This window comes from Muntiacus reevesi, chromosome 3 (genome assembly GCF_963930625.1).
Source record: "Muntiacus reevesi chromosome 3, mMunRee1.1, whole genome shotgun sequence".
Taxonomy (NCBI): domain Eukaryota; kingdom Metazoa; phylum Chordata; class Mammalia; order Artiodactyla; family Cervidae; genus Muntiacus; species Muntiacus reevesi.
The window spans coordinates 107126775-107147107 of NC_089251.1; the positions used below are offsets into that span (position 1 = coordinate 107126775).

At 52.5% G+C, this 20333-nt stretch overlaps 1 protein-coding gene and 1 non-coding gene across 5 annotated transcripts; one reads left to right on the forward strand and one right to left on the reverse strand.

The window, feature by feature from the left end:
• The first annotated feature begins 4631 nt into the window (after positions 1-4631).
• On the forward strand, positions 4632-18393 carry LOC136164684 (proproteinase E). 4 transcript variants are annotated; one of them, XM_065930012.1, is made up of 13 exons: positions 4632-4860; positions 5369-5597; positions 5684-5728; positions 6110-6315; positions 8001-8245; positions 10720-10984; positions 12408-12493; positions 14052-14149; positions 14271-14405; positions 15516-15652; positions 16038-16180; positions 17496-17648; positions 18318-18393. In XM_065930012.1, exons 6-13 carry the CDS (start codon positions 10960-10962, stop codon positions 18333-18335), a joined length of 795 nt encoding a protein of 264 aa, XP_065786084.1. In that variant the 5' UTR covers positions 4632-4860; positions 5369-5597; positions 5684-5728; positions 6110-6315; positions 8001-8245; positions 10720-10959; the 3' UTR covers positions 18336-18393. The 4 variants fall into 4 exon arrangements, with proteins under 4 accessions (XP_065786084.1, XP_065786082.1, XP_065786081.1 ...); XM_065930010.1 differs by lacking the exons at positions 4632-4860; positions 5369-5597; positions 5684-5728; positions 6110-6315; positions 8001-8245 and adding exons at positions 8259-9706; positions 11133-11406 and having other exon boundaries at positions 10716-10984; XM_065930009.1 differs by lacking the exons at positions 4632-4860; positions 5369-5597; positions 5684-5728; positions 6110-6315; positions 8001-8245 and adding exons at positions 8259-9685; positions 11133-11406 and having other exon boundaries at positions 10716-10984.
• On the reverse strand, positions 16880-16951 carry TRNAC-ACA (transfer RNA cysteine (anticodon ACA)). Its single transcript has one exon. It is a non-coding gene; the product is annotated as a tRNA-Cys (tRNA).
• Positions 18394-20333: the final 1940 nt, after the last annotated feature.

Genomic DNA, 20333 nt, shown 5'->3' on the forward strand with positions numbered 1-20333 from the left:
GGGTGAGTGTGGGTACTTTGCCTGCCTCCCTGAGCCTCAGTTTCTTCATCGTATTTGTTGTGGAGATCAAAGCAGAGATGGTCTCAGTCTCGTATCATATTCAAGGAACTCAGAAACAAGTCCAGCTCGGAATTTCCCTGGTAGTCCAGTGTTTAAGACTCCGCGCGTCCACTGCAGAGACCCTGGTTGGGGAACTGAGATCCCCAATGCCACATGGAGTGACCAAAAGGTAAATAAATAAAATAAAAAGCAAGTCCAGTTTACAAATACCACTGAAGCCACCTGAAGCCCTGGTCAACCCTACTCCCTCCCTGCTCGGAGGGTGTCACCAGCCTGATTGCTGTTGATCTTCACTATCATGTTTATCCTGTCCCCACACATTTCTATCCCACATATGACTGATATTTGCCTGTATCTGAATGCTATTTGTATTATGGTATCATACTAAATGCATTATTCCATAATTTGCCTTCTTACTGTATGAAAATGCTTTTGAGAACTAGCCATGTTGATACATGGAGATTGAGTTAATTTTCACTCTCTAGTGCTTCATTCTACAAATATACCGTGATTTATCCATGCTCCTGTCGATATACATTTAAGTTGTTCCCAGTTATGTTTGGCTATTTCAAACACTGAAATAGATATTCTTTTATGTGTAAAAAATGATTTATGGGACTTCCCTGGTGGCACAGCGGATAAGAATCCTCCTACCAGTGCAGGGGACACAGGTTCAACCCCTGGTCCAGGAAGATTCCACGTGCCACACAGCAGCTAAGCCAAGCACCCCCACGACTGAGTCCATGCTCTAGAGCCTGCAAACTGCAAGTCCTGAAGCAAGTGCGCCTAGAGCCTGTGCTCCTCAACAAGAGAAACCGCTGCAAAGAGAAGTCCATGCACCGCAACGCAGAGTAGTCCCCACTCGCCGCAACTAGGGAAAGTCCTCACATAGCAACGAAGACCCAGTGCAGCCAAAAATAAATCAGTAAAATTATTTTTAAAATGATTTATGCAAAGATGAATGTTTTCGAGGAGCTTACATGGATCCCAGTAGTGTTTGACCGTCATTTAAATGGCACACTCTCCTGAACCCCAAATCGAGGCAAACAACCATGAAAGAGACCATTTGAGGCTGGGACTTTCTGGAATGCAAGGGCAGTGATTGTCACCTTTTCTTCAGCACTCAGCGCCAAGCCCCATGCTAAATGCCCTACCTACCCAGATGATCAAAAAAAAAAACTTCTACGAGGGAGCTACTGGTATAACCCCAGCTGAGGAAACCAAGGCACAGAGAGGTCAGGTGTCTTAGTTAATGGTTAAGTGGGTTGGTTTGAATTCAAACCAACTCTGTGTCTGTCTGACTGCACTGCCCCATGTAGCCCAACAGACCGGGGGTCCCAGATGCAGCACCAAAAGGCCAGAAGGACCGATCCCAACCACGGGCTCAGGGAGCCCTTCCCAGGGAAGGAGCCAGTCCCAACTGGCCTAGAAAAGTGGGGAGCACGGCAGTGGCAGAGTGGACAGCAGGTAGGAAAAGCAACACTTGAGGCCGATTTAGCTCCGCCTTCTTCCCTCACCTCTCCTGTCGCACAGCTTCCTGCCTTTCGCTCATTCTTCTCATCCTATTCCAGTCTGTTTTCTGTCCAACTTTCTTTTTCCAATTCTTCTTTCCAACTCTTCTCTTTTTACCTTTTATTCTTCTCTTTTTCTTATCTTTTCCCTCTTGGGTCATCTCTCATTCCCCTAATCATCCATCCATCCATCCACCCACCCACTTATCCATTCATCTGACATGAACTGGGTACCAATGCTATGTCTGGGCCTTGCAGCCTGAGTGATGCTGGTCCTAGAACTGCTGATGAGCATATTCGTCTCCCTCAGCTAAACTTCCCTGAGGAAACTCTGAGACCCCGCCTCTCCCTCAAGCAACCAGAGACAAACACATTTTTACACAAACCAGGCAACCAACTAGGGAAAAAAAAAAAAAACCTGGAGAGACAATCATGGCTCTCGTGCACCCCCTGCTGGTAACTTGAGAGATTACCTCCCGGGTTGGAGAGTTCCTTCACGACTAGGCGTGTGGCTGGTTGGTCACCCCGACTTCACTCCACCTTCCCTGCAGCTTCTGCCAGTGATTCCACTTTAGGGGTTCCTCAGGGTGGGTTTCTTGCCAAACATGTTTAGTTCCATAGCCATTGAAAGGCCCAAGCCAAAGACCAGAGGATGAAGCCGTGAGAGAGGTTGCTATGGATTGAATGTTTGTGTCTCCCTAAATCCTTATGTTGAAGTCTAACCCCCAGTGCGATGATAGAGAAGGCGGGGTCTTCGAGAGGTAACAGGTCAAGAGAGAATAGGGTGCTCGTGAAAGGTATCGGTGCCCTTGTAAGAAGAGACATGAGAGCTGGCTTTCTTACTCTCTGCCCTCCACCATGAGAGGAGACTGTTGTTCCATCGCTAAGTTGTCTGATCTTTGTGAGCAGATGGCCATCAGCAAACCAGGACACAAGATCTGCTGGCACCTCGATCTTGGACTTCCCGGCCTCCAGAGCTGTCAGATATAAATGTCTGTTGTTTATGGCATATGTCACAGCAACCCAAGCGACTAAGACAAGTGCTTGCTTTAGCCGGGAGGAGGGTGTGCACTCCCCAGTGTGTATGCGAATCAAGCACGTGTGTGCTCTGCTGTGTGTGTGCTCAGGGGTGCGGACGTCAGGGAGCCAAGGTGCCCGTTCCAAGCGCGTGCTTGCACACCATGCCCCAGGCATGATGGAGACGTGCGTGTGAGTGACCCTACCCTGTGCACACACCCGCCATGGTCCTCAGGGAATGGGTGTGGGAAAACACGCTCGCAGCCTCCTCCCAAGTAGGTGGAACAATCCCGAGGCTTCGGTCCCCAGAGTTCCCGGTGGCTGGGACCCCAGATGTCTGCTACCACATGCCATGTTAACTTCCTTACCTTCTCTGCTCTGCTACCCGGGCTTCTTGGGATCACCTCCAGAATAAACCGCCTGCATTCAAATCGTTGTCTTGCTCCCGCGACAGTGAAGGAGGCAGCCCAAGAGGAGACAGCACCTCGCAGAGGCCGGCAGAGCACGAAGAGGCTCCCCAGGGGCCTCACAGTGCCTCTCAGTTAAGCGGCTGGCAACTGGCCTGCCTCTCCACCCCCACCCCTGCCTCCTGGTTAAGTGCTGCTGCTGCTGCTAAGTCGCTTCAGTCGTGTCCGACTCTGTGTGACCCCATAGACGGCAGCCCACCAGGCTCCCCCGTCCCTGGGATTCTCCAGGCAAGAACACTGGAGTGGGCTGCCATTTCCTTCTCCAATGCGTGAAAGTGACAAGTGAAACTGAAGTCTCTCAGTCGTGTCTGACTCTTCATGACCCCATGGACTGCAGCCAACCAGGCTCCTCCGTCCGTGGGATTCTCCAGGCAAGAGTACTGGAGTGGGGTGCCATTGCCTTCTCCACCTGGTTAGGTGAGAAAGCCATAATCATTTCAGCTTTTAACTGTGTCGTCTGTTCCTGGTGGCCGAAAGCCTTCCAGGAAGATGCACTGTTCCACGTAGAGGGGAGGTTGGCAGCCGGTTGAGGATGGGCCGTGGTGGGTCCAGCACAGCGGAGTGTCTGTGTGGGTGCCTGTGTGTACGCACACGAGGGGCATGGAGTGAGCGCCTGCTGTGTGCAGGCCCCGTGGGGTGGCTGTGTGCCTGGGATGCAGAGTCGGGTCGGCCTGGCACGTCTGCACCCGTCCCTGTGGTCCCCTTGTCAGTTCCAGGCTTTGTCTTTCTTGAGAGCTCAGCTTTGTCCTCTGCCCACCTGCTTTTCTCTGCCCTCACCCTGGCTACCCCGACAACATCTATGGAACCCCAGCTATCTCCCCGACGGTATTCTTGCTCCTCTTTACTCAGCAGTCAGAGAGAGTCTAAATACATGTTCGATCGTGTTGTTCCCTTGGGAGTTTTTTGGGTGCTCCACATGGCTGGCAGAATCTTAATTCCCCTGACTGGGGATCGAACCCGGGCCCCAGCAGTGAGAGTGCCAAGTGCTGACCACTGGACTCGGGGGACTCCCATGTTGTTCTCCTATTACAGACCCTTCGAAAGGCCCAAAGGCTCTGGGGCACCTGCCTGGCAGGGGGCTCCAGTCCCATCTCTCCCTTCCCTTCCCATCCCCTCCCACAAAGGCGCCAGACTCAGGTTGATTCCTCCCCGTATCACGGTTGGGCGAGGGCCTGGGGGACTGACTCCTGCAGGCTTGACTTCCCAGGCACCCGTGACAGCTGGCTTCCAGCTGGGTTCAGCCAGTGGGAGGCGCTGGTGGAGTTGGGAGGCCGGGAAGAAGAGAGGAACCAGGGTCTTTCTCCATGGCACATGCTCCACGGCTCCCACTGGACGGGCCTGGGCCGGGCCCCACTTCTGCTGAGCAAGCCCAGCTCATCTCACTCCTCCATCCCCCACCGTGGAAGGTAGTCGTGACCACGCTCTAAGCCCTGTTGTCATCTTAGCACTCCCCTCACCTGCAGAACCAGTTCCCTTCGCGTCAAATACTTGAGATTCCTGTTTTCTGGTTTGACCCGGACTGAACTGACGCGGGCAGGGGCAGCCGTCTGACTTTCCAGCCAGAGGAGGAAATCAGCGCCTGTGTAGGGCGGAGCCCTGGGAACAGTGGAGCATGGACCCCAAACCTGGCTGGATCTCCCCCGCGCTACGCCTCGCAGACTTGAAGTCAAGTCCTGAGAGATGGTAGAGTTCCTAACTGTTTACCTTAGGCAGGGTTTCCTGCGGCCGCCGTCGGAAAGCATTCATGGTACTCGGTGCCAGGAGCCTGCAGCTGCCCCCCATATCTCTTCTCCCTCTCTGCCCCGGTAAGAGGCATTTTCCCTGTGCCAGGACGTTTCCCAGTCTCCCAGGCAGCCGGTGGGGGACCACAGGCTGGTTTCCGAGCATGGTCAGAGGAGATGGACACAAATTCCAGGTTGGGTGCTTAAAGACAATGTGTCAGCTTGCCCCTTCCGTTTTCTCCGTCTGGAATGTGGTGTGGTGTAGAGGCCATTGCAGGCTGTGTTAGTTTCCTGAGGTCACAAACTGGGTCATTTAAACACCAGAAATATATTCTTTCAAGGGTCTAGAGGCTAGAAGTCTAAAATCAAGGGATCAGGGAGGTAACTTCCTTCTGAGGGTTGTTCTAGGCCCTTCTCCTTGGCTTGTAGGGGGCTGTCTTCCTTCTGCGCGTGTGTCTCTCTGTGTCTAAATTTCAGCTTTTTATAAAGATCCAAGTCATATTAGATTAGGGCCCACCCAAATGACCTCATCTTAACTAATTACATCTGCAGTGACCCTGTGCCCATATAAGGTTACTTTCTGAGTTACCAGGGAATTCGGAGGGGGAAAAACACAACAGAACCCATGCCTTGAGGATGAGGGCACATTCCTAACGATGGAGGAACTGAGAAATAGCAGATGACTTCCCAGAGCAACATCGCAATGCCAGCCTGGACTCTGAAGCTGCATGTTCACGTGCTCAGCTGCAAGGTCGTATCCGATTCTTTGCGACCCCGTGGGCTGTAGCGCGCCAGGCCCCTCTGTCCCTGGTGTTTCCCAGGTAAGAATATTGGAATGTGTTGCCATTTCCTCCTCCATGGGGGCCTCTTGACCCAGGGATCGAACCCATGTCTTCTGCTTTGGCAGGCAGGTTCTTTCCCATGGAGCCACCTGGGAAGCCCAGACTTTGAGGTTAGAGGTAAATGCGTTTCTCTCTTATTCATGCACCATTATTTGGGTTCTCTGTTATATTCAAACAAAAGTGTATCACAGCTCAGGGTCCGGGAAGGGAACAGGTGTCAAGCCCAGGAGGTAACTGAGGGATATTTAATAAAAGTGCAGGTGGGGTTGGAGAAACTAGCAAGGAATGGTGGGGGCATTTCAAGACTTGCAACAGTGGGAACTGACACCACCCCCAGGCCTGAAGGGGCAGAGGGAGAAGACAGTTAATGGAGCCCTGAGGAAGGAGCTGTGGGGAAAGGAGAAGGTCCCCTGATAGGCACCAAGGCCTTTGATGGAGGGACGCAGGCCCTGGAATAAACACCCCGACTGCTCCATCTTCCTGTCCTCCAGGTTCCTGCTGGCACCTTCCACTGACTGAGCCAAACCCAGAGGACCAGGGAACCCAGGGATGCTTCCAGCAGGCTGGCCAGCAGGGCAGAATGGAGCCGGGTGAGGAGCAGAGATGGTCCAGAAGTACCGCTCACACCCGGTTCTTACTGCCGCACTCCGCCTGCTGGCTGCAGGCTCTGTCTTCACAGGAGCATCCTTGGTGATGGGTCAGTGCTTGGAATCTAGTAGGTGTTCAACAAATATTTGTGGATGTGTACGTGCCAGGAGGGCAGTGGAATGAGAGCGGGGAGGGAGCGGGGCTGCCTACCTCCAGCCCCTCGGTCAGCACCGTCCCCCAGAGCACTGCGGGCGGCAAGGGGAGCCGCTCCGGCCCCAGGAAGACAGGCCCTGGCGCGCACCCCTCCCCAGCAGCCTCCCTGGGTCCCAGCTGAGACAGCGACTTCCTCAGGGCAAGAGCCGTCTGCATGGCGGCCCAGCCCTGGGTCCCCTCGGCGGCTTCCTGGTGCCGTCGCAGGGCCGATGGGGCCCCTGCCTGATCTCAGATGCTGAGCCATCCCACCCGAGAGGGACGGCGCTGGTGGCTGGGCAACGAGGCATCAGAGAGCCCGGGATTTAAGATCACCTGTGTCTGACTCTCGATGAACACTCACACCTTCCAGACTCTAACAAGTCCTACAGGAAAGATCCATGTGAACTTTGTTTAATCTCCCATTTCCCAGTCCCCCTGACCCTCTGATTCTTTACTGCATGTCCACAGGGTTCTGGGTGGGAGCTGAGCCCCCAGCAGAGAACACAGCAGGGGCTTCATTCTCTTGGCTCGTTTGCCACAGGACATGGATGAGCGCCCTCCGAACACTGCCCTCCAGAACCACCGTTCAAGGGACCACGCTCAGAGGGGCTGGCCTCCGGCGGCGCCCTTCCTGAGAGTCAGGGGAGCAAGAGTTGGCAGGCGTTGAGGCGTCTTCAGCTTCATTCATTCATTTGTTGCCTCTTTCAAAGTATTGTGCACTTCGTTGAGTACACGTGCCAGGCTCCTCCTAGCACTAGGAATTCAAAGATAAACCACACCTGGTGGGAAACTAGAAATAATGAAAATGCACCCCCCTGCTAAGAAAAGGCTCCCCAGCTCCCTTGTACCCTCTCCAGACACACCTCCAAATTCTCTGTTCGCTCTGCGCCTCCCGCTCAGGACGCTGCTCGCTCGGCTTCAGGCTGAGCCCTGCTGGGGACCTGGCCCCTGCAGCCTCCCTGCCAGCTCCCTCTTCCCAGGGGAAAAGCTCCAGCTGCTCCCAGGCCGGAAAACCCCAGAGGATTAATCAGCAGCTTCCTGGCAGCGTGTCCGCTAGGCCTTGAGGCTAAGGTGACCTGATAGGGATAGTGATGGGGTGGGCCTGGAGGGTCCCGCTCCCCTGGGACAGAGCCGGGGGCCAGGGTGGCCACACACCCATCTGCAGAGCCAGCAGAGAGGCTGGGACCGCTCAAGGCCACCCGGATAAAGGCTGCGGTGGCTTATCGTGTGACCCTGCAGGGAGCAGGCGGTGATAAACTCGGTGGGGGGGGGTCCCGAGCCAGTCCTCGCTGTTCCCGGGGTCTTCATGTCCCATCTGTCAGAAGAGATGGATTAGATCATTGAGGCTGTGTCTGTTTCAGACCGTCTACAGTGGGATCCGGGAAGCTCTGACCTGCCCCTCTTCCTCCCCGGCCACGTCTTCAGTTTCTCCCCCTTCCTTCCTCTGCTCGGGGTCTGGGAAATGGCCCTGAGCTTCAAAGCTGAGCAAACAAACATGTCCAGGCCCACAGGGAACAGGGGTGAGGGAGGGCACGGCTATTTTTATCACGCTTTGAAGGATTTTCACAGCTGTTTCTGTTGTTGTCCACACACTGGCCGCAGGCTCAGTCTGTTGGCGTCACAGGCATCACTGTAGGGGGTGCTCGGAGGGGCTGCACCCTTGAAAGAAACCCTGCCTGTTGACGCCTGCATTCCATCACGAGGGATCCGTTGAAAGGAGCTAAGCGTCGTCCTCCTCCCATGCTTCCGAAACGTAGCAGCCCCCAAAGGATGGCTCTGCACGCTCCATGACCCCAGCAGGAAGGAATCTGGCCGTCTCCAGAGTGCTGGCGGTGGAGGAGAGGCAAGTATGGCTCAGTCAAGTCTGCAGAGCCCCGTTGCCTCATTCCGCAAACGTTCATCGAGACCCTGCAAAATGTCGGCCCTGGCCTGGGAGGCCGTTTCCAGCAGCCAAGGATGTGCCGAGTCTTCTCTACAATTAGAATAGTGTGAACTGAGTTCACAGATTTACTGCCAGACTCTGCTTCACAGGCTTCCTTGGTGGCTCAGACGGTAAAGAATCTGCCGGCAGTGCAGGAGACCCAGGCCCAATCCCTGGGTCAGGAAGATCCCTTAGAAAAGGGCATGGCTATCCACTCCAGTGTTCTTGCCTAGAGAATCCCATGGACAGAGGAGCCTGGCGGGCTACAATCCACGGGGTCACAAAGAGTCGGACACGACTGAGAAACTCACTTTCACTTTCTGTGCTTCACACTTCACTGAAATGGTCTCAGATATCGCTCTGTCTCCAGAATACCTTCTGATCCCACCCAAATCTCTCCACCTCCGTCTCTACCACCCCAGGCCAAGCCCCACCCCCACCTCCATACCCCTACTTTTCCCAAGCAGCTGAAATAGCTCCAGCTGGTTCCCCTCAATCTCACCCCACAACCCTTCACACAGTACCCAGGAAAGAGATTTTTCAAAAGTGTAAATGAGATCCCAGGTCCTTCTCCTACTTAACCACCACTCCTGACCCCATGGCTTTCTCCTTATGCTTGGAATTAAAGACCCAGCTCCTTATCAGCCTGACCTACAAAGAGACCTCATGGGGCTTGGCCTTCACTCACCTCTTTCTCTCTCTTTCTCTTTTTCTCTCTCTCTAAATCTGGATTTCAGGTAACAGAATTAGGTTAATCAAGTAGCATTAGTCCACTCATGGGCCACTTTTATTTATTAGACATATAGTTGTTTTAAATAATATAGTTGCTGCTTGCAAAACCACATCTAACGTAATGACACATATGACTCACAAAAGCATTATGCTAAGTGAAAGATGCCCAGACACATAAGATATATACTATATGCTTTCATTTATATGTAAAAGTTCTAGAAAAGGCCAGGCTAAAGAGACAGAAAGCAGATCACAGGTTTCCAGGGGGGCCAGGTGTGGAGGTGGAAGGGTAGGGGCAGGGGATAGAAAGTGACTAGGTAGGAGGAAATTTTCTTTTTGTTTGTGTGTGTATTTATTTTTTTGCCTAGGGCTACCCTGGTGGCTTAGACGGTTAAGAGGCCGCCTGCAGTGCGGGAGACCCGGGTTCGATCACTGGGTCGGGAAAATCCCCTGGAGAAGGAAATGGCAACTCACTCCAGTATCGTTGCCTGGAAAATTCCATGGAGAGAGGAGTCTGGCGGGCTACAGTTCATGGGGTCATAAACAGTCAGACACAACTAAGTGACTTCACTTTCTTTCTTTCTTGGTGGCAGAACACACCATCTTCGATGTGTCATGCAAGATCTTTCATTGGGTGCGTGGGCTCTCTAGTTGGGTAATGAAAATGTTCCATGTCATGATGGTGGCTGTGGTTACCTGCCTGTGTGTGTGTCAAAAATTACATTTTACAATTAAAACTGGTGAATTTTATTGTATGCAAATTAACCTTAAAAAAAAATCTAACACACAAAACTACCAAAACAATGCTAGAAGCTCTCAAAACATCTGACCTATCCTCTTCGCCTTCACCCCAGACTTGAAATGAGCGTAATCCCAAACCCTAGGTTCATTGGGCCTTTGCTTGCCTTTTTATGCAATTTTATTCAAATATCTATATTTTTTAAAAGGTATATTTTTAAATGTCAGTAGTTTTTAATTCTCCAAAAAGAGTATTAAACAATATTTCATCTTCTGGGGCCTTCTTTTCCTTCTTGCTTTATATTCCTAGGGATTATCTATAGTGTGGCATGTCAAGGTGATTCATTCTTTTTGACTGCTGCTTAATATTCCATTGTATACATAGACTACACACATTCATCCACTTGCCTTCATGGACATTTCTGTTGTTCCTGGGCTTTCGTTATTGAGGAGAGAGGACAGGGACACCAGGAATATTCTTGGGGCATGCCTCCTGGGGCACATGTGTGTGAATTTTTTGAGGGTCCAGAACAGTGGATTTGCTGGGTCAGTTGTGAAAGCAGCTTTAGGTGTCACCTTTTCTTTGATCTCATCCTCTATCACTCTCTACTTTGACTTCAGTGCTTCAGCCTCACTGACCTTCTGACCTTGGACAAGCCTCCAGACCTCTGCACTTGTCATCCTTCCCACCTTGGAGAGCTTTTCCTTCAGGGCTTCCCATGGCTGGCTTACTTGCCCTTTAGGACTCAAATCGAACATTACCTCTTCAGCCCCCCTCTCTGGCCCACTCTCTCTGGACCCTCATCTAAATGAGTCACTCCCATCCCCACTTCAGTCCCTGACATCTTATTCTTTTCATAGCATCTTCCAGCACAAACAGAAATAGCCTGTTTTTATTTTTGCTGATTTGTCTTTGTCTTCCCTAGTAAGCAGACTTGCCTGGAGAATTCCATGGACAAAGGAGCCTGGCAGGCTACATGTCGCAGAGTCGGACACGACTGAGCAACTAACGTCCTCCAAATCCCCTAGTAGACTAAAGCCGCAAGAAAGCTGGGACCGTTCTTGTTCATGGCTGCATCCCCAAGAACATCCTGATATAGACAGAGTGCTCAACAACAACAACAAAAATTTTTAATTGAGGTGGAGAGCAATATTAATCCCATATTAGAGATGAGAAACCTGAAGCCCAGAGAGGGTAAGCCGTGTGCCCAAGGATGCAGAAATAGGGAGTGGCAGAGCCAGGATTTGAACCCAGGTGTGAGCTGTCCCAGAGCCCGTGTTTGCTCCTGGAAGAGGCTGTCTTATTCTGATGTGAACTTTCCTTCCCCTTCCCCTGTTATCAGCTTGCCATTCAGGGCCACCTGTGCAGCCACACTTTGGCGAGCACACTCTGGATCTGCTTGTCGGCTGTCACCGCCCCATCTGCGGTCGGTGGCGATGTGGCCTTGGACCATGGGAGACCTGGTGTTCCAGCACCTGTTCTGGGAATGGGGCCCAGTGGGGCCCCCCCACCCGTCTTCTGCCCTATATTAAAGCCTTGGGCTATGGATCCCTTTCTTATCGCCTCAAAACTCACGATGATCCAGCTGCTGAGTTTTCTCCTATTTGTGGCCCTTGGTAAGACCCCAGCCTGTGCTGCCCTGGGCCAGGACCCCTTGAAATCTACCACCCACCCTGAGTCTCTGGAACTCAGTGCCTGGTTCCACAGGAGAGGGTTCAGGTTGTAGCTGAGGCATGGCGGTGGAGGTTTTCACCTTGGTGCTGGAGCAGGAGAATCGAGGGAAGCTGTGGGTGATGGACCAGCGCAGGAGGAGGACTGGGGAACCCAAACCCCTGGGTGGGGTTCCTTGACAGAACCAGTGGTAAACAAAAGTCTGATGGTAAAGGGTCTGGGCTCTGTGGTTAGACTGCTTGGGTTTGGAATTTCTGTTCCTCTGCTTAACCCTCCAACTCTCCTCCCACTCCCCTCACTGCACTCCATATCCTATGATCTAGCCTTTTCCTCGTACCTCTGCCCTATTGCAGTACAGCTCAGGGCCACCTTCTCCAAGCAGCCTCCCTTGATTAGCAGTAATGAATGGTAACAGGTCATGTTTACTGAATGCTTACTATACCCCAGGCAGAATGCTCAGGATTTTTTTTCTTATATTATAAGAATTATAATATAAGAGGTCAGACCCCACTGTGCAGACCCCGTGAGGTCTGTACCATTATTATTCCCATTTTGCAGATAGAGAAACTGACCCTCAGAGAAGTAAAGAGGCCCATCCTAGAACCAGGGGCAGAGCTGCACTTTGAATCCAGACAGCCTTACTCCAAAGCTGCCCCTCTTCATGACAATAGCTATCACTCCTCAAGCCCCCTTGGGTACCAGGCACTGTTCTAAGTGCGTCAGGTTTACTCCCGCCGTGAAAGGAAGCCACGTGTTCATCTCCATCCCAGACTCCCAGGACTCCAGAAATCCCTGCTCTTGTCCAAATGCTCACTGTTGATACGCGGCTACTGGGGTCAGAGAGGGGAAGGAGTTGTGTGGGATATCACAGCCTGTCTGGGGCCCAGACCTCCTTTTTGCTTTGGGGAACCTTGGGCCTGACTGCCACTTCTCCTGTCCCCTCTAGCCTCGGGCTTCAGCCAGCCTTTCTCCCGCCTCCCCTCTAGAGTTGTCAACGGCGAGGACGCGGTCCCCTACAGCTGGCCCTGGCAGGTAAGAGCAATACCAGCTGCACCATTTCCCACCATGAGCTCTGCGCCCCATGCTCTGATTGCGGGGTATCCAGTCTGGACCCCATTGCATTGCTTCCAGTATCCACTTCAGTTTCCCAAAGGCCAGGAAACCTTTGGGTAATCGCCTTCATGCAGGAGTTTTGCCCATTTAATCTGTAACTCTCACTGGGCTGTTTGCAAGTTAACAGTAGACTCCAGGGAGAAAGAATGTTTAACCCAAGGGTCAGTGCTTTAATGGTGGAAGTTCAGCACTATGTTTAAGGACGGACGAGAAATCTTATTTCCCAGACCAGGGACCGAATCCTAGCTCCCTGCATTGGAAGCACAGAGTCTTAACCCCTGGACTGCCAAGGAAGGCCCGCCACCATTTTCTTTGAATTGATTCACTTTTAAAAACTGAAATGCCTACTCTAGCCTCATTTTAGCAATATTGGTCAAGAAATCATGGATTTGATGAGCTAATTATACATTTTTTCCCTGATACACATTATACAACAGGGCTATAAAGTCTGAGAGCAATAAAGGGATGAGGGCTTTTATGGAGGTCAATGGAGGGAGGCAGAGAGGACTAGACTCATGGCGCTAACACGGTAGCCACTTGTCACATGTGGCTATTTAAATTTATGTATTTATTTTAATTTTTATTGGAGAGTAGTTGATTCACAAAGTGGTGTTGGTTTCAGGTATACAAAGAGTGAATCAGTTATACATAAACATGTCAACTCTTTTTTATAGACTCTTTTCCTGTATAGGCCTAAATTTAAATTCATTAAAATTAAGTCATATTAGAAATTCAGTTGCTCAGTGCTGACCGCATTTTATTGATTGATTGATTGATTGCACTGGGTCTTTGTTGCTGCATGCAGGCTTTCTCGAGTTGCGGCTAGTAAGGGCTATCTTCACTGCTATGCATGGCCTTCTCACTGCAGTGGCATCTTTTGTTGCGGAGCACAAGTTCTAGGGTGCCCAGGTTTGTTGCAGCACGTAGGTTCAGTAGCTGTGGCTCAAGAGCCCCAGAGCGCAGCCTTAGTAGCTGTATGGCTTTAGTTGCTCCAAGGCATGTGGAATCTTCCTGGACCAGGGATCGAACCTGTGTCCCCTGCACCGGCAGGCGGATTCTTATTCACTGCACGCCAGGGAGGTCCGCTAACCACAGCTTAAATTCTCAATAACCACACGTGGCCAGCGGCTACCACGCTGAGTCCCACCAAACATTTCCATCATCACAGAAAGTTCTGTGGGATGTCATTGGCCTATATTAGGTGTCCTCAGGATTGTTCTGCAACGGCTGAGAGAGGAAATGTTTAGCCTCTGTCGGCCCTGTGGTTTCCATTGCAGTGACTTAACTCCACCGCTGTAGCTCGAAAGGAGCCATGGAAGGGACAGTTGCATGTGGGACGGGCACTGCCCCTTTCCAGAGGATGCCATGCTGTGTGACTCCTGCCCTCTGGAGTTGTGCAGCGCTCAACCCTACAGCCAGGGGTAGCAACCCCCCTTGCGGGGCCCGGACCACTCAGATCCCCCCTCCCTGCTGCCAGGTCTCCTTGCAGTATGAAAAGGACGGCGCCTTCCACCACACCTGCGGCGGCAGCCTCATTGCCCCTGACTGGGTCGTAACTGCCGGCCACTGCATCTCGTGAGTACTCTCGCTTGCCCCGTCCCTGCGTGAGGCCCAGGCGGGCTGGGGCCGTGCAGGACGGCGGGCGGGGACGGGGGAAGGCTGCTCAGACCTGGGCTGATGTCAGCTCCGCCGGCAGGACCTCCCGGACCTATCAGGTGGTGCTGGGCGAGTACGACCGCTCGGAGCTGGAGGGCCCCGAGCAGGTGATCCCCATCAACGCCGGGGACCTCTTCGTGCACCCTCTCTGGAACTCCAACTGCGTGGCCTGCGGGTGAGTGAGCTCTCAGGCCGGGCAGCCAGGAGCTCCTCTGCGGGCCCCTCTGGGAGCCGACACTGATTCGGTGGACCTGAAGGTCGGAGCCAGGAGAGCCTCTGGGGATCACCCACCCCAAACCTCTCTCCCTGCAGCGGGGACAGCAGGGCCCAGGCAGGGACAGGCCCTCCCCCGAAGCCGCTTGGTTCCTTCGCTTCAGAATCAGAACTCCTCATGCCCCCCTGAGGAGTGCCTTAGGAACCCCAAATCCAAAGTTTCCTCCATTCAGTGGACACTCCTCCAGAGCCTCCTGGGCTCCCGATGCTGTGGGCTAAGGGAGCACTGGACTGAGGGTCAGGCTCCAGCACTAAGCCGCTGTGTGGCTTGGGCAAGTCATCGACTCTCTCTGGGCCTGAGTTTGACCACGTGTCAAGGGTGACCTTCTGGGGTTCCTGGGTGGTTATGAGGGTCAAGGAGGCCATCACTGGGTGAGAACACGGAGTAGGCTTCTTAAGCCTCTCAAGCGTATGCATAATTGTATGTCTGGGAGGCTTAGTTCAGCATTTTTCTGGGGAGAGGATCAAAGGAGGGTGCAGAACCCCTATGAGTGCAGGAGTGAGGGACTGTGATGATTAAGTCCTGGACTCATTTTCACGGGGCTCCTGGGGTAAGCGGAGAGAAAGTCAGACCCAGATGCGATGACCTGAGTGACAAACAGCAGATGAAGAGACAGCGCTGGTTCTCCAAGTGTGGTCCCCGGGCCAGCAGCAGCACCTGGCAACTCTCTAGGAAGGCGAATCCTCGGGGCCTCCCAGACCCACTGCATCAGAAACTCTGGAAGGGGCTCTGGCAACCTGTGTATTAACAAGCACTCCTGTGATTCTGACACGGATGACGTGTGTGAACCCCTGGTGTAAAAGCGGAGCACAGTTACCGAGGCCAAGGGTCATTGCGGGCTGAAGGGACCAGGGGGCCTTCCAGAAGTTGCTGAGCAGTTAAGAATGCATGGGATCCAGAGGGGAGCGTCAGGGGCATCCCAGAGGAGAAATATCCTGAGTCAAGCTGCAGGTGGGGCTTAGTCTGGCTGGAGGACCAGGCTCCTCCCGGTGACTCTTCCCTCCTCCCCAGCAACGACATCGCCCTCGTCAAGCTCTCGCGCAGCGCCCAGCTGGGAGACAAGGTCAAGCTCGCCAGCCTCCCTCCCGCCGGCGACATCCTGCCCAACGAAGCCCCCTGCTACATCAGCGGCTGGGGCCGCCTCTACAGTGCGTGCTGAGTCCTCCAACTGGCCGTAGGGATGGTGGGCTGGAAGATGGAGCCTGGGGCGAGGGTTGAGGGCAACACCCGGGGCATCCTTGCACTTTTCTTACATTCCTCCTCCAGCGGCCGGCTTCTCCCCTCACCCTCCCAAACATGAATGTGTGCAGCGGGGCAGTTTTTAATGTCTCCTTTGTGCCCGATGCCGGGATGTTCTGATGGATTAAGCAGGCAGGACCACACGACCTGGTGGGAGGAGACTTCCCCTCCCGCCGGGGGAGCAGGCTTTCCTCGTAGCCCCCCCCACCATGCTGGGGCTCCCAGCTCTGACTCGGACCCCGGCCCGGGCTCGGCACCCCCACGGCCCCTGCTCACTGCTCTCTGTCTGCGCAGCTGGCGGGCCGCTCCCGGACAAGCTGCAGGAGGCGCTGCTGCCCGTGGTGGACCATGAGCACTGCTCCCAGTGGGACTGGTGGGGCATCACTGTGAAGACAACCATGGTGTGCGCCGGCGGGGACACCCGCTCCGGGTGCAACGTGAGTCAGCTCTCGCCGGCCCGCGGTGGGGCGGGGCTACAGCCCCTCTGCTGGGTGTGCGGGGCCTGGGGCCCCTCTGCCATCTGCCTGGAAGGGGAGGAGGAATTTTGCCCATTCAGCCTCCAGGCCAGGCAGGACTTGGAGGGAGTCAGCGCAGCCCAAGACACAGCCCTGGTTTCTGGACTCGGGTCCCGGCCGGCGCACTGACTTGATCTGGAGCAGATCACTGTCCCTTCCTGGTCCTTGGGAGTCCCCTTCAGTACGCCAAGGAACGGGGCTTCCCTGATGGCCCAGTTGGTAAAGAATCCGCCTGCAATGCAGGAAACCTGAGTTCGATCGCTGGGTTGGGAAGATTCCCCTGGGGAAGGGAAAGGCTACCCACTCCAGTATTCTGGCCTGGAGAATTCCAGGGACTGTATAGTCCATGGGGTCGCAAAGAGTCCGACACCACTGAGCAGTGACCTTCACTTCACTTCACACCAAGGAAAATTGACATCGTGATCTCTAAAGTCACCTTCAACTCTGGGGTCCTGAAATCATAATTAAGCAATACTCTCATTGTACTATAAAAAGTGAAGTTGCTCAGTCGTGTCCGACTCTTTGCGACCCCATAGACTGTAGCCTACCAGGATACTCAGTCCATAGGATTTTCCAAGCAAGAATACTGGAGTGGGTTGCCATTTCCTTCTCCAGGGGATCTTCCCGACCCAGGGATCGAACCCGGGTCTCCTGCATTGTAAGCAGGCGCTTTACCGTCTGAGCCACCAGGGAAGCCCTTTTGTACTATAAGTGAATATGAATAATAATAACTAACTGTGGGAATAATAATCAGAACTACTATTAGATTGCTTCCTCTCTACCAGGCATTGTGCTAAGACTATAGGCTTATCATCTCATTTAACTCTCACAGGATCTTATAAGATAGGCATAATAGGTATCATTACCCATCACAAAGGGCTTCCCAGGCAGTGCTAGTGGTAAAGAACCTGCCTACCAATGCAGGAGACATAAAGAGAGGCGGGCTAGATCCCTGGGTCAGGAAGATCCCCTGGAGAAGGAAATGGCAACCCACTCCAGTATTCTTCCTGGAGAATCCCTTGGACAGAGGAGCCTAGTGGGCTACAGTCCGCAGCGTCACGAAGAACTGGCCATGACTGAAGCAACTTAGCACGCATGCACACACCCATCACAAAGGAGCAAACGGAGGCCTGGAGAAGTCAGCTCATATAAGGATTTCCCGAGCTCCCCAAAGTCAGAACCAATTCCTTGGAGCTCAGATTAGGCTCTGTCCCCCACTGCTCTCTGCCTGTTCCAGGGTGACTCTGGAGGACCCCTCAACTGCCCGGCAGCAGATGGCTCCTGGCAGGTCCATGGTGTGACTAGCTTCGTTTCTGCCTTTGGCTGCAACACCATCAAGAAGCCCACGGTGTTCACTCGAGTCTCGGCCTTCATTGACTGGATTGACGAGGTGAGCGGGGCAGGGTGAGCGGGGAGGGTTCCGGGGGCCGGGTCGTCTGAGAGGTGCTGGGGGGATGGGTGGGAACAGCAAATCAGATCAGTAGTTGGCCGTGGGGGTGGGGGACCTTCCAGAGGGGCTTGAGGATGTTTTCTGCAGCCTCAAGGGCTTCTGGGTAGAGTTCCAAACACTACTGAACTTCCTTATTTCAACAAGTGTTTAGGAAATGCCTCCTCTGGTCCAAGTCTTTTCTTGTCATGGAGGATAGAGTGATGTGCGGCTCGTGGGAAACAGATGACTAAATGAGCAAAGTGATGGAATGGGATGGAAACTGTGATAGGTGAGGCTCAGGCCCCAATGAGAGAGCCAGGTTCACCTGGGAATCAGCGATCAGGGAGGATTAATATTGTTCATGACAAGAGTATTAGTCACCACCTCTGGACTCTTAAACATATGCCAGGCACCGTGATGACACCTTGTTTAATTTAAAACCCGCATGAAGTAAGTATGATCACTCCCATTATACAGATGAGAAAATTGAGGCTAGAGAGGTCAAGTCACTCTCCCAGGGTCATGCAGTTAATGAGTGACATGGCTGGGAGTTGAGCTCAGTCCCATATGGCATTAGAAGCTGTGCTCCTGACTAGACCTTTCTGGTTTTACCCCCTCTGTTTTTTTCAGACAATTGCAAGCAACTAGAACCAAGGCCAAGGTGGCACTGCCCATCCATACTCTTTGGGAAAAATAAAAGATCTCTCAGAAAATTCCAACTTGAGTCTTTCTTTCTATTTTGACTCACCTCTCTCTTTCCAGCCCATTTCTAGAATCTTAGATGTTATATGCAGACATGAAACTCAATCCTCTCATATTAGAATGAGAGAAAAGTGAGGCTCAGATAGAAGGGAGTTGTTGTCAAGTGACCACACACCCCAGTTTGCCTGGGAGTGAGGGGATAGGACAGGACTTTTCATGGTTAAAACCTGGTGAAGGACTTCCCTGGTGGTCCAGTGGTTAAGACTTCGTGCTTCCATGGCAGGGAGCACGGGTTCAATCCCTGGTCAGGGAACTAAGATCTTGAGTGCCACGAGGTGTGGCACAAAAACAAACCAAAACAAATGGAGTGAGTTCTGGGAAGCTGGACACCTTGCGTAGCCACATGCACAGTGATTGGCTTTTCAGTGCAGGCCTAAAGGCAGGGTAGAGTCTGCAGAAGTACAGTCCTCACCAGCCCTTTGGGAAGCTCATGGTAGAGAGGGCACAGGCTGTGTATTTTCTGCTTCCACTGATGGGCTGGGGAAGGAGGACTGCAGTCATTCATTCCTTCAACAAGCATTCATTCCTTCAACCTGAGGATGCCCACAGGGAGAAGACAGCATGGTCCCTGCCTGGAAATGGCTCAATATTTAGATAGAAATGAGCATAGCATATCAGAGCCATTCATTAAACATTTACTGGGCACCTTCTCTGTTGAAGGTTCAGGGCTGAGAGAACAGAGGTGAGCCGGACACGCTCAGGGACAGCTCTGGCGCAGCGGGGGCGGACATGCAAGGCGGAAGCCGAGGTCAGGGCCCAGAGAGCCACCGCTGACATCCAAAGGACACAAAGACAACTGAATTCTTTCACTCCTATTTCTCCTGGATACCTTGAACCATGGTTCCCACAAGGACACAAATATAACTTTCAATATTAACATTGTTCCATCGCCCCTTCACTTAAAAAATTACACTTCTAAAGATAAAAAAAAAAAAATCAAACAAACCAAAAAAATTACACCTCTAGTGTTGAAAAAGGAAAAGACACAACATGACGAAGGTGAAGTCGCTCAGTCGTGTCCGACTCTTTGCGACTCCATGGACTGGAGCCTGCCAGGCTCCTCAGTCCAAGGAATTTTCCAGGCAAGAATACTTGAGTGGGTTGCCATTTCCTTCTCCAGGGGATCTTCCCAATGAATAATATATAAAACTCCCACATAGCTTCTCTTCACAATAAACAAATTTCACGTTTTTGCTTCATATTTTCTAAGATAATAACTCTAGCTCAGGTGGAGGCCCTTTTGTGCTCTATCCAAGGGTCTTCATCTTCACGCTTGTGGGGTGGCCCACCCAGTATCACTGTTTTTCCCTTGGGGCTAGCAGAGCTTTGTGGAGGAGAGGCTCTGCACTGCCCCCGATGGACATGTAGTAGGTGTTAGCTGCTCAGTCGTGTCCAGCTCTGTGACCACCAGGCTCCTCTCTCCATGGAATTCTCCAGGCAAGAACACTGGAGTGGGTTGCCATTTCCTTCTCCAGGGGGTTGTCCGGACCCAGGGATCGAACCCAGGTCTTCTGCATTGCAGGCTGATTCTTTACCCTGAGCTACCAGGGAAGTCCAATGCAAGAAATTTACTCTTGGGACTTCCCTGGTAGACCAGTGGTCAAGTCTCCCAGTTTCTACTGCAGGGGGCATGGAGTTAGATCCCTGGTGGGGGAACTAAGATCCTACATGCCAAGCTGTGTGGCCCCTCACAAAAAAAAGAAAGAAAGAAAAAAGAAATATACTCTTGTTCTAAGTATATATTATAAGCTGCTTGAGATTTTGTGTGTTTGTTACAGTGACATGGACCTAACCTATCCCCGCTCCTGACTGATAAATGGAGTTGGGTGCTTATCCTTCTGCTCCTTGTTGTTATATTTAGATCATAAGTATAACTATCCATAA